The sequence below is a fragment of the Pseudorca crassidens genome, chromosome 12 (genome assembly GCF_039906515.1).
Source record: "Pseudorca crassidens isolate mPseCra1 chromosome 12, mPseCra1.hap1, whole genome shotgun sequence".
In the NCBI taxonomy this organism is placed as follows: Eukaryota; Metazoa; Chordata; class Mammalia; order Artiodactyla; family Delphinidae; genus Pseudorca; species Pseudorca crassidens.
This window is the reverse complement of record NC_090307.1, coordinates 85,101,436-85,115,366: the sequence shown is the minus strand read 5'-3', so window position 1 is coordinate 85,115,366 and position 13,931 is coordinate 85,101,436. Positions and strand designations below refer to the sequence as shown.

Sequence of the window (13,931 nt, the reverse complement as noted above, 5' to 3'; positions counted from 1 at the left end):
AATCTGATGACTTCCTACATACATGTGTACATGAGTACACACCCATGAAGCCATCCCCACAATGAATACGGGTCGCGTTTATCACGCCTCTGGCCCTTTGGAATTCCTGCCTCTATGAGTGCCTCCTCGCCATTCCCAGACAACTACTGATCTGCTTTCAGTCACCAGAGATTAGTTTGCATCTTCTAGAGTTTTATATAGATGCATTACATACTTTTGTCTGTCTGGCTTCTTTCACTCAGCATAATTATCTTGAGATTTACCTATGCTGTATGTGTATAGATAGTTCATTCCTTTTTATTGCTGAGAAGTACTCCATTGTATGGATATACCACAGTTTTATCTATTCACTTACTGCAGTATATTTGGGTTGTTTCCAGTTTTTTTAGCGAGTGCAAATAAAGCTGCTTTAATATTTCTGTGGACGTATGTTTCCATTTCTCTAGGAGTAGAACAGCTGGGTCATATGGTAGGTGTATATATTTTTTTTTTTTTAAGTAGTTTTTTAATAGAAAGTACCCAGTGTTTTCCAGAGTGGCTCTACCATTTACAGTCTCACCATCAGTGAACAAAAGTCCCAGGTGCTCCGGATCCTAGTCAACACTTTGGTGCAGTCAATTTTGAACAAAGAGAACTAACAGTCATCAAATACCCATTAGGGGCCAGGCCCTCCAATATCCCCTTAAAACCAAGCAACTGTGATGTTATAACTGCACATTTGCAGGCGAAGAAACTGAGGCTCAAAGAAATTAAATAACTGTACTAACGTCACTGAGCTAAGACAAAGCAAAACCGGGATTTGAACCCAACTCATCTTCCCGGATATCTTCCCAAAATAACACCAAAAATAACTAAGTTTACTTGAACTTATTTTCTTTACAAACCACCTGCAAGGGGGACCCCATTCATGTTGGAAACACTGGCTCATCCACAATAATGACACTGTAGACACAACCTCACTGCCTGTCTGTAGGGCCGTGGACAGACTACGGTTTATTCAATCACTGGACCCTGCACATCAAGCAACAATCAAAATGAAGAGGCTATAGGTCCACGGTGTCAGCACAGATGAAGGTCACAAAACACTGACAAAGCTGGAAAATCACATCAGAAAGGATACAGACGGCAGTTTACCATTCATGTACATCTTAAACAAAACAATACTATGTAATTTTTTAAAAAATTGTGGTATAGTTGCTTTACAACGTTGTGTCAGTTTCTGCTGTACAACGAAGTGAATCAGCTATGTGTATACATATATCCCCTCCCTCTTGGACCTCCCTCCCTCCCTCCCCCCCCCATATAGGTCACCACAGAGCACTGAGCTGAGCTTCCCTATGCTATACGGCAGGTGCCCACTAGCTATCTGTTGTACACGTGGTAGTGTATATATGTCAATCCCAATCTCCCAATTCATCCCCCTCTTCCCCCGCGCTGTGTACACACGTCTGTTCTCTACGTCTGCGTCTCTATTCCTGCCCTTAAGTATACACTCTTATGTAAAACATAAAAGCATAAAGCAAGCATGGATGCAACTTCAGGGTAGTGGTTAACTGGTGGGGGTGGAGGGTAGGCACAGGCAGAATGGCACATGAACTTACCCTCTATCTGTAACATTTTATTTATTTCACAAGTTGAAAAATAAAGCAAATATGGCAAAATGTCAACGTGTTAAATCCGAATGTAAGTACATAGTAACTTGTATTTTTCATTTTCTGTGTGTTTAAAATATTTATTAAAAATAGATAGATCAGTCACCTGGAGGGCCTGAGGGACATCCTACCTGAAGTTATCTATAGGATATTTAAAGAAAAGAGAAGGTAAATAATTATGACTTCAGTTAAGTAATAGAAATTAAAGTCCTATAATTAAAAAACAAAACCTGAAGAATAGCCAAAATTAAGCACACTAACAGTAGTGCTCTAGGGGAATTAAAAGTATGCTGGGAGGGCTTCCCTGGTGGCGCAGTCGTTGGGAGTCCGCCTGCCGATGCAGGGGACACGGGTTCGTGCCCCGGTCCGGGAGGATCCCACATGCCGCGGAGCGGCTGGGCCCATGGGCCATGGCCGCTGGGCCTGCGTGTCCCGAGCCTGTGCTCTGCAACGGGAGAGGCCACGACAGTGAGAGGCCCGCGTACAGCAAAAAAAAAAAAAAAGTATGCTGGGGAGAAGCCTTGCTTGAATAAGCTGGGTATTTCTAAGCGAAAAACAAACCTTTTCACTGGGCAATGCTGCATCTTTGTTGACTAACAAAATCTTAGATGAGTTCTTTTTATCAGAAGAGGACTCCATCTCTATCAACTTCTCATCCTCTCTTAAGGCAGATTTTGAAGAACCCAAACAGTGGGACTGCTGGCTGGCAATCAGCTCACTGTGAATAATAAAACAAAAACAAAAACAGGCATCTTGAAACAAGAGCAGACACATGTCACCAATACTGTTATACTTGAAAGTATCTCAACAGGACAAAAAAAAAAAAAATGTTTTCTTTTCTGATGATGAAGCTCAAGTTTGAATAGAACATTAGAGACTTGAGCAGAATATTTGTGTAGAATATTAGAAATGAATGCATACCTTTAGCAGTAAGAATTAAAACCAAATTCCTCGTTAAAGGGTAACTACAGAAGAGAGAATTGCCCTCCTCCCCACACCCACAAAAAAAAAAGCAAAGAAAAGAAGGTGTGAGAGACGAGATCATCCAAAAGAGGAAAAAAATGAATACAGCGTAAGGTTAAACATTGGAAGATTCTAGGTTTTTGGTTTCTGAGACTGATTTTTGTTAATGGTCTTTTACGAGTCCTTCTGTGAAAGCAGAATGGCACTGTTGTGGGTCCTTGATTCTTCCATAGGGTCTCAGTAGTTAGAGAACAGACAAGTGCAGCTAAGTTTCTGGTGCGTTGTTAACACCGGGCTCAAAGCAGAGCTGAGAGCAAGAGACCCTGGAAACCTCTTCCTCCCACAGGCCCCGTGAGGCAGGCAGAGCAGGCCGCGGCGGCTGCCCCCTCCACACGTAAACCCCTGCACGGCAAATGGAACGGTGGTATAAATGTGACCATTTTAGTCAGGTGATGAAGTAGGTACACAAGCTCGTATAATCTAAGGAAAAACAGGAAAACATCATTATCTTTTCCACTTAATCACGCGTTTGTCATGCGATGCCTTGGCCCCTGCTGGCAGAACGAGAAGTCACTTGAATCATTTCAAGCCACGGAGGTCAAAAGGGCCTTGAAAGAAAACTCTGAAATTGTCTTTGAATTTCTTTCATACACTAAGTTTAATATGTGTCCGCTCTGCTCTTAAAATTACTTAACACAAGCTTTTCCCTTAATATATGCGTGTTCTTGTTCAATAGTGAAAAATAGGAAGTTGTGCCCTCCTGGTACTTGCAATTATCTAAGATGATCTTTAAAAACCAAATATGAATAGATAATATTTAGTGTAAAAACCAGTTTTTGTTGACAGAATAACTGTATGATTTTTAAGCGACTCAGGCTTCTAAAAGGGCCAAACGATAATCCAAACAATGAAAATACCAGAAGGGAAGTTCAATCATAGAGTCCTATGAAAGTCAATGTGATGATTAAAATAAGGCTCTCAAAACAGAGGCTTCATCCTTTCTGTAATTTAAGATCAAAGAGCTAGGTTTGCTTTAACAATAGCAGACATTAGTGTAGCACCCCTCAACTAACTACAAGATTCAGCAATTCGAACAGTAAGATGAGCCTGAAAAATGCAGCATATGCCAGAAACTAATCCATTTTTTTTCTCTTAAAAAAACCAGTTGGATAAGGGTGGTCAAAAGGCACAAGCTTCCAGTTATGAGATACATAAGAACTAGGGATTTCATGTACAGTAGGATTAATGTAATTAACACTGCTGTAGGTTATATATAAAAGTTGTTGAGGGCTTCCCTGGTGGCGCAGTGGTTTAGAGTCCGCCTGCCGATGCAGGGGACACGGGTTTGTGCCCCGGTCCGGGAAGATCCCACATGCTGCGGAGCGGCTGGGCCCGTGAGCCACGGCCGCTGAGCCTGCGCGTCCGGAGCCTGTGCTCCGCAACGGGAGAGGCCACAACAGTGAGAGGCCCGCGTACCGCAAAAAAAAAAAAAAAAAAAAGTTGTTGAGAAAGTAAATCCTAAGAGTTCTCATCACAAGGAAAAAATATATTTTTCTCTTTGTCTTTTATTTTGTGTCCCTATGAGATGATGGATGGTCACTAAACCTACTGTGGTCATCATTTCCTGATGCACTGGAATCATTATGCCGAACACCTTAAACTTATACAGTGCTGTATGCCAGTTATATCTCAATAAAACTGGAAAAAAAAGAAACCAATAACTGTTACCAGCTTATTAGATACAAACATTCTTTCTCCTGCATGATTTTTAAAAGTAACAAAGTTTGGGAAATGTAAAGTAAACACAAAGGCCAAAGCAGTTGGATGTGTAAATAAGCCAATGGGGGCAAAAAGAATGTCTTATCTGGGGTCTAGGGAATGTAATCTGGACATGAAAGAAACGGCTTATCGATTCAAAAGGATCCTGGCTGAGGAATGCTCCGCAGCAGCATTCTACCCTGTAAAGTGACCTCCCCGTTCGTTTTAAAATAAAACATGTTTGCTCAGCTCATGACAACTGGCTTTGTTTTTAAGCAAAACTTTTGCCTCAGAAGCTGTCCTAGGCACAAACTTCTCACTGGAATCCAACACAGCCTCTGTACAATCAAAAACTCAACAGCCTACCCTGTGATGAAAAGAGGAAACCGTTTGTCAAACCGCAATTTCTGTTTGTAAACACTGCTTTCCGTTTCACAGTTGGCATGAAGTGGCTACTGCAGCCCTTTTAGAGTTCTCAGAACAGTAAGTAGGTTCCCTGGGTGTTTATAAACATGAAACAAGACTGACCTGGTAGAGGAGTTGTATTTGGTTCCACTGGCACTTTCCGAACAAGTGCACACCGATTTGTGGCGCACGATTCTCTGCACTCTGGAAGGCTTGAAGATGCTCATCCATTCCACGTCAGACAGGTGGCCTGGAGCTTCGATTATGAAGTTACTTGGGTGGCAGCACTTGGATTCCCACATGTCGCTTTCATCCAGACAGGCTTCGCTTTTATGGCAACATGAGACTCCAGACCTTTCCAGGTGATCTTGACATTTGACATCTAGCTTTTCTGGTTGTTTTGAACCAGAACAGTTGGCCAGGCCCAGGTAAAGGCTGATGTCATGCCACTTTTCATCGGCTACAGATGTTGATGTTTCCGAGCGTTGTTTCTCTTCATTCTGAATCCCACCTCCATTACCTTTTGGTGATCTTGCGTGGATCTTGCAAAATGTACTTTTGTTTTCGGGTTCAGTCTGGATTTTTCCTCCCGGAGACCAAGACTTTTGTTTCTCCACTAAGTCTTTTGCAAGTAGAGATGAGATAGCAATTACACTTTTTCCCCCAAATGAAGTATTAACCTGTAGTTTCTTCTCTTTGCATACATCATAAGAGCTCTCTTCTGACTTATTTTGTTGAACCAACGTGGTCTCAAATTTTTGGTCCTTAACCAGTGACTTCTGATTTTCCTCCCTCTTAAAATCGACTTTTAGGTGGTTATTTTCAAGGTCTGATAAACACATTTCTCTGCTATGGTGGCATTACAAAAAACGGAAGTTATAAGATACACTTGATACTGTCGTTCTAAATAGTTCACTCAAACCTCATCAGCTGAGCTAAACCCTAGTAAGACCCATTTGTCTGAGTTGAAAATATGAGGTAGAATTTTTATATTCTTCGGAGCCCAATTTTAGCCCAACCTCCTCCAGGAAGTCTTGCCAACCACCACACCCACACCCCTCTTCCCATCCTTAATGTCCACTGCACTGACTCTCCATACTGCAAATCATTCTCTTACTGTATATATTAATATATATCTAATTAATCAGATAGCAAATTTCCTATTCTAACTATATCATTCACTGTTTCATACATATAAAAGTTTTGTCAAAAGATTCTTAAGGGGCTTCCCTGGTGGCGCAGTGGTTGAGAGTCCGCCTGCCAATGCAGGGGACGCGGGTTCGTGCCCCGGTCCGGGAGGATCCCACATGCCGCGGAGCGGCTGGGCCCGTGAGCCATGGCCACTGTGCCTGTGCGTCCGGAGCCGGTGCTCCGCAACGGGAGAAGCCACAACAGTGAGAGGCCCGCGTACCGCAAAAAACAACCAAAAAAAAGGGGCTTCCCTGGTGGCGCAGTGGTTGAGAGTCCGCCTGCCAATGCAGGGGACACGGGTTCGTGCCCCGGTCCGGGAAGATCCCACATGCCGCGGAGCGGCTGGGCCCGTGAGCCATGGCCGCTGAGCCTGCGCTCCGCAACGGGAGAGGCCACAGCAGTGAGAAGCCCGCGTACCGCAAAAAAAAAAAAAAAAAAAAGATTCTTAAGGTTTTTGTTCACATGTAGAAGCATTTTTAATCCTCCTGGAACCTAAGACGGCCTTTAACATACACTAAGTGTTCTGTAAATACTCGTTGATTGATCTGTTATTTCTCTTCCTAATTCACAGTTAAATAGACATAAAGTCAGGATTGAAAGGCAATGGAGAGTCAAGGTACAACGATAATTGGCAAGTGCCAGATGTGCTCACCTGCTGCATTCATGACCCTCCCATTCACCTGCTGGATGCCTATGTATCTATATATGGAAAACTGGTCTAAGGTAAAAGTGACACCACATGTGCATAAAATAAAAATCATTGTGATAAACCTTCTAATAGATTGTCAAAGTTTTTCATGTCACACCTATTCAGGTGTTCTAATCTGTATGATTCTGATCCCTCCTTCTAGAATGGGATAAGCCACTTTATGTTCTTAAAGAATAACCTCAATCATCCAGCCCAGGTACCTTCCAGGGGAAATGCAGTGCAAAAAGGAGAAAGAGCCAATAGGTTAGGGGCTTCTGCCTGCAAGAGGTCGCTGGGTTGCTCTGGTGTTTATGAGTAGCAGCCACAGCTGGGATACAGAGCAATGGTGCGACAACCCCCAGCAAAAGACCTCGAAGAAGAGTACAGCACATGCAGCAAAGTGTGGGTGAGTCCCCAGTTCTACTGTCTGTAGCAACAGCTGCTCCTTACATCCCTCCCTGCAACTCTGACCATCCCCATCCTGAACTCCACCCTCCGGGGAAAGGAGCTGCGTCATCCAGCCCAGCTTCTGCTCCTATGTGCGGTGATGGGGAACTCCCTGAATTCCTGTTCCTTTCCATGACTCCCTGTACCATTTCTGCTTGTAAAAGTGGACTCAATTTAACTGTGGGGCAGTTGTATGCTTGTTAAATTAAACCAGACCTCATATATTTATATTTTAATTTTACAGAAACCAATTTAATTCACACACTGCCTTTTATAGGTAGGAGTAGACGTCTCCCCCTATTCACAAGGAAAATGGGAAAATCAGGCTGAGAGCAGAGCTCACCCTCAGCTGAACTTCTACTGCAGTTATTTATACCATTCTTTGGCATTATTTTAAGCAAGTACCATGCCCAATATATCTTCCTTTTCCCTACTCCTAGCCCGTGCCTAAAATACTGAGTGCTGAATGAATGAATAAATGATTCATCTCTGTAATTTCTACTTTAGCTCCAAGCCTTCTACACAACAAACACACAAATAATGTGTTTAATGAATTTAATCAAATGGTTAAATTAAGATCATGCCTAAAATTCTCACTGCAACCCAGGATTAGGTCACATACATTTATTCCCTACTACCTACCAAACAGTAGTTAAGTACTGGCCCACAGCAGGTACTTAACAAATATTGACTGAACGATGGAATAACATGTAAGATCATATTAATAGCATCATACTAAGATTACCTGGATTCCAGGGCCTTTGATTCCTCCACCTTTGAGTCATATATCTGTATTAATTCCTGAGAACTTTCCACATTGAAATTAAGAAACTGCAGATCACGCTGTTGTTTTATGTAAATCTGCCACAGATATTGATAAATAAAGTGTAACAACAAAGCTAAACTGAGCCAACAACTGGCACTCTGAAATGCCAGCACAGATCAGACAGTGACTAAAGAACTAGGCTGAATGTGTTTGCTTTTATTTTTCCTATGTTAGCACTGAGATTTGTTAATGTAACTAGTCTCCTGACCTTTAATTACCATAAGCAAGACCCTATCTGCTAGGTTAATGTGATACACCTTTCACGTCGTCAGGACTCCAAAAGCATCATAAACAAAATCACTGGGCACACACTTTTCCTAGTCTGATGCTTGTTTATAAGCGTTTCCCACCTAACGGAGAAGGTAAGTGGGAGCCTACCTGTCGCAGATTATGCAGCTCTGCGCTCATGCGTTCTTGCTTTGACTTTGCGATATCCAGTAACTCGTCTTTCCTTTTGTCTCTCTCTACTATTTAAGAACAAATATTATTAAAACGTTTTTCACCAGCCCATATCAACACAAACCTCTTCATTTCCAACAATTTTATGCGCGGCTAACTTTTTGCCCCCCCTCCTTCCTGAATTTTAAAATTGCAAAATGGATGGCTGGAAAGAGCTTTCATCAGTGATTCTGACTAGATCCTTCGCCAAATTTGAAAACTTTCACAATGTAATTAATGTTAAGTCAAAAAAGTATTCAAAACTGTACCAACTCTCTGCTCAAATTACATGTGTGTGTCTGTATGTACATAAGCATAGGAAAAGGCTGAGCGCAAGCATGCTGAAGTATCAAGTTATTTTTTAGATGGAAGGATGAATGACACTTATTTTCCCCTTTTTTTTTGAGGGGGTGGTTTCTAAATCTCTAAATTTAATACATATTACTTTACTCTTTACTTACTTATTCACATTACACAGGTAACTTACAAATGCATTTTCCTTGTAAAAATCCAAACAGCATATTACCTTTACCAACAGAAAAAAAACTAACATTACAAGGGGCAAAAAAAAAAAAAAAAAATCACTATTTTCACCAGTATGTAAGTCAATCTGATATAATCTCACAATCAGGCCACTTGTATGTATTCTCACTGAGCAAAAACTGAAGATATTTGGACCTATGAGGTGACCCCATAGGTAGACAAACTTGTCTTTCCATTTTAATCAAAGTCCAGCACTCCTTTACAGACTTTCTTTTTCTTGAAAACTCTTTACCTGATGGGTAATTAAGATTCAGAATTTTCTTTAATATACACAGTATTACACCCAATTTTCTAGCACAAAAAGACAGAACAGAGGTTTTTGGGTTTTTTTTTAAATCTTCATTCTTTTACAAAGACCATAAACATTCTGCTGAAACACAGACACTTTGCTGTTACTAGGGTTGGGGTATGAGATATCAGTATTTTGAAGTTTCAGAACTTGGCAGATGAGAACCCCCAGAAAGGAAAGATCTAAAGTGCTACACGAAGACTTGTACAGGAAAAAAATACTAATATTATGCTTAAGGGGAAATAATTTCATTCACGTATAAGTGATAGATCAACAATAAATTTCTCACCTAAAAAAACCCACTGTCTTTATAAGAAGTTCTTTATAAGAGGCTAAATGCATAAACTGACCCTCTAATTATTAATACATGAATCGGTTTTGAGTAAATCAGGTGCAACCTAAATCAAAATTTACAACTTCTATGGTTTATTAACAAAGCACCTTTTCCACGTCATTTTTCTCGTGGATGAAAAAGAATACAAATATTTATTATTATCGCTTTACATTTGGAGCGTCACAGAAACCATTTAAGGACAAAGGCATGAGCTTTGCTGGAGACAGCAACTCTACCTGGACAGCTTTTCTGCAAAAGTGTCTGCTGGCGGTCACTGGGGACCAGGCGGAATAAAGCGTGAGGAGCGATCTATGAAAGCCACCACCTCCTAGCCAAACGCGCTAAATGCTCAGCCCTTCTGATACGGGTCTGCAGCATCATCTTTTTTTTTTTAAGATTTTTTTTGATATGGACCATTACAATTTTTTTTTATTTATTTATTTTGGGCTGCATTGGGTCTTCACTACTGCACGTGCGTTTTTCTCTGGTTGTGGCGAGAGGCGGCTACTCTTCGTTGCGGTGTGCGGGCTTCTCGTTGTGGTGGCTTCTCTTGTTGTGGAGCACGGGCTCTAGGCACGCAGGCTTCAGTAGTTGTGGCACATGGGCTCAGTAGCTGTGGCTCACAGGCCTAGAGTGCAGGCTAAGTAGTTGTGGCGCACGGGCTTAGTTGCTCCGCGGCATGTGGCATCTTTCCAGACCAGGGATCAAACCCGTGTCCCTTGCACTGGCAGGGGAATTCTTAACCACTGTGCCACCAGGGAAGTCTGATGTGGACCATTTTTAAAGTCTTTATTGAATTTGCCACAATATTGCTTCTGTTCTATGACTTGGCCTTTTGGCCACGAGGTATGTGGGATCCTAGCTCCCCGACCAAGGATCGAACCCTCACCCCCTGCATTGGAAGGCAAAGTCCTAATCACTGGACCGCCGGGGAAGTCCCGCATCATCTTACTTTTTTTTTTTTTTTGCGGTACGCGGGCCTCTCACTGTTGTGGCCTCTCCCGTTGCGGAGCACAGTCTCCGGACGCGGAGGCTCAGCGGCCATGGCTCACGGGCCCAGCCGCTCCGCAGCATGGGGGATCTTCCCGGACCGGGGCACGAACCCGTGTCCCCTGCATCGGCAGGCGGACTCTCAACCACTGCGCCACCAGGGAAGCCCTCATTTTACTTTTAAAGGTAATCCTCGTGCACAGAATTCAGAACTGTGCCTCGTGGCACAGTGAAAGCCACGGCGTCGGGTTTAAAACTTACGTCTCTTCAATTCTGAATTTCTTTCTTTGCATTAGGGGAGTCAACACCGTAACAAAAGCCTATAAAAGTAGCGCACTTGCAATGTTTGTGTAGAGTCGCATTTAGTTTATGTGAATTCAACTCTATGCACAAAGGAAACAGTAAAACAGTAGCTCTTTCCGGATGGAAGTGACGCCCTCAGGGCATCTGGGACTCCGGCTGCTCTCAGCTCTACCCACCTCTTCCATTAACAAGCATGATCACACGCTGGGTGCATTCCCAGCACTCAGAGATACTTGTTTTGGACACAGCACGGCCCCTAAACAAAAGCCAGCTACTTTATTTGGCATTCAAGGATAATTTTAAATATATTTCAATACTGCCTTAATCTGACTTTAGAATAATCTACTGTTGCACGAAATAGAATTGTTTCCTTAGATCTGATACTTTCCTACGTGGCTGGGTTATCTGGGGTCAAAGTGGAGCGAGTCCGCCTATTTCACAAGTTGGTCACTGAAGACACAGAGGTATGGAACTCTGCTGACACCTGCCTGAGCGGGCAGCCTAAGGAAGACAGCACAAAGGAAAGGGTGCTGACGTCTGGACCTGCCAAATTCTGATCAAGCTTCTGTGCCTTTTACTGCCTGGGAGACCTTCACTCAGTCTCACAGGGCCTTGTTTATGGGGCTCGCGGGGCCACAGAAATGTAAACTAGTATCATTGTTTCATTTGCAAACTTCTTATAAGCAACATGTACAAATGAAACATGTCTCTAAGCCTATGTGAAGAACTTCATCTTCAACAAGAGGAAAAAGAAGTTTTGAACTTAAAAGTACATTTTTAAGACATCTTCCAACCTTGAATAAAATGTGTTAATTTTTAGCCATGACACCTGATAGCATATTATCATGTTAAGCCTTTAAAAATTCTTTTCAGGCTTTAATTCACTTTTATAATTTAAACACACAAAAATTGTTCTGAGACAGTGGTACGAATTGAAAAGATATTTAAGAAATCAGCTTAGAAAAGGATAAAAAAATATTTCATAAAATGGATTTATTAGAGTATTATCTAACAAATTACATATACTTTACCTAGTAATACATAATAGAACATATGAGTAAAGACAGATGAACCAAAAAAAAAGGAGATTATTAAAATGTTCTGTAAATGTTTTTCCTTCCTCTGACCTCGCACATTTTATTCACAGCATCTGTAGAGCACTAAACTCTCTTTGGGCCTATGAGCTTCTTAGTCACTAGCAGAGTGCCTGGCACACAGATGCCGATCCAAAGATTGTGGGAATTCAACTATAAGGCTACAAACATATGTATATCTTTGTGTAGATGTACAAATATATGTATATCTTTATGTAAGTATCTGTAACAATGTAAGACATAATTACTTTGAGACACAGGAATCCTAGAAATAATGGAAATAGTGACCTCTAGTGGTAGGAAACTGCATTTCCCCAATCTTTAATCCCATGAGATTAAAATTAAAAATTTCATTTTATTTGAAAAAAATATAATATAATACTGTATTCTGCCCTTTAACTTATAGAAATGTAGTCTCTTCCTAGCAGGAAGGACATTGAGAGTAGGTATGAGTAGACCCAAACATGTTCACTTAGTTAATTAAATTCTTTTTTCTTTTGACCATACCACATGGCATGTGGGATCTTAGTTCCCTGACCAGGGATCGAACCTGCGCCCCCTGCAGTGGACGCGCCAAGTCCTAACCACTGGATCTCCAGGGAAGTCCCAGTTCATTTAATTTCTATTTGGAACTTTACCTCCAAACCTATGATTTTCTTCATACAAACCACCAAAATTAAAGTCTAACAAAATCTTCTTGGCTGTCAGGGCCATATACAGATAAGCTCTAAATATCTGTGATTCTCAGTTGCGAGCAGAGAAAGGAGAGGCTAGAAACTCTGACACACTGGGGTGGGTTGGGGTTAGAGTGTAGGAGAACACGGCAGTGAGGGAGAGTGGGGAGTGCCACTTTTATGTTTATCAGAAGGGGGCCTAAGTTACACCTTATTGACAAACTTGCTTTTAAGTCATGAAAAATTCATCCCCAACATTATTATTTTGCGGTCGTACTGATGTAACAAAACACATGAGTATTTTCCAACTGTAATAACTACAGGTGATCTATTTGCAAAATTGAAAAACTGTTGAATTCCTAATTTTTATCTAGTATTTGCAAATACTTGGCTCATAAGATTCTTTCTTATTGAATTTTTAAGCACAAGTACTATGTTTTTAGTGAGCTAGTATAGTCATGCACTCAAGCTAGAAGGGAGAGCAGCTCCTCATTTTACAGAAGAGGAAAACAGAGTGAACTGGGAGGCACGATAACAGCTTTAAAATTCCCTGCCTGGTCCCTCCACATTTCTCAAAGGGTGTTAAAATAAATTAATTAAATACATAAAGTATTTTGAGAGAGGTACAATTCATTTAGCCCATCATGGTAGTATCGTAGAACGTTCAGGTTACTTAAACTAATTATCTATTTTTACCAGCAAAAACCAATTCATCATGCAGGCAACTTTTCTCTTGCTTGAGGCGAATGATCTCTTCTCGTTGTCCATTATTTTCTGTTGTCTTTTCGTTTAGATCCTCTTCACAAATAGAAGGGGGAAAAAAGTCCTCAAATAAATACTAGTTCCTAGAAGAATATACACTGTGAATACCTCTCATGTCCTCAGCACCTGCTTCCAAATAATATGAAGTCCTGTTGGATCTACAGCCAAAATATGTCCCTCATCTAACATCTCACTGCATCCCCAGCAGTGACCCTGGCCAAGGCTTCCACCGTCTCCCTGCTCGAACCCTGCCTCTCCCTTTGCAGCCTACTGTCCACGGAGCAATCAGGGCCATCTGCTGGCGTCACTTCTCTGTTAAAAGCCCTTGTGCTACACTTAGGAGGAAATCCAAACTCATTACCTTAAGGCCTGCACAGCCTGGCCCTGCCCTTTCAATCTGTTCCTTACACTGGCCCCAACCTCAAAACCCACACCAGGGCTTTTGCATTTGCTCTTTCTTCTGCCTGGAAGGTCCTGGCCCAGATCTTTGCATGACTGGTTCTTCCCATCATCCAAGTTTCAGCTCTAATGTTTTCAAAGACGCCTTCCCAGTGCACCCAAACCAAATGAGTCT

The 13,931-nt window shown here is 41.8% G+C and overlaps 1 protein-coding gene across 9 annotated transcripts in view; it reads right to left on the bottom strand.

Annotated features, from left to right (window-relative positions):
- HIP1R (huntingtin interacting protein 1 related) overlaps positions 1-13,931 on the bottom strand; it is a 72,985-nt gene that overhangs the window by 46,958 nt on the left and 12,096 nt on the right. For 3 of the 9 annotated variants that reach the window (XM_067701024.1, XM_067701026.1, XM_067701027.1), the window contains one exon: positions 2,214-2,370. In XM_067701024.1, the coding sequence (XP_067557125.1) occupies positions 2,214-2,370 (157 nt within the window). Of the gene's footprint in view, positions 1-2,213; positions 2,371-4,901; positions 5,628-7,849; positions 7,966-8,308; positions 8,398-13,931 lie in introns of all 9 variants that reach the window. The other 6 variants (XM_067701018.1, XM_067701019.1, XM_067701020.1 and 3 more) reach the window with 5 other exon arrangements.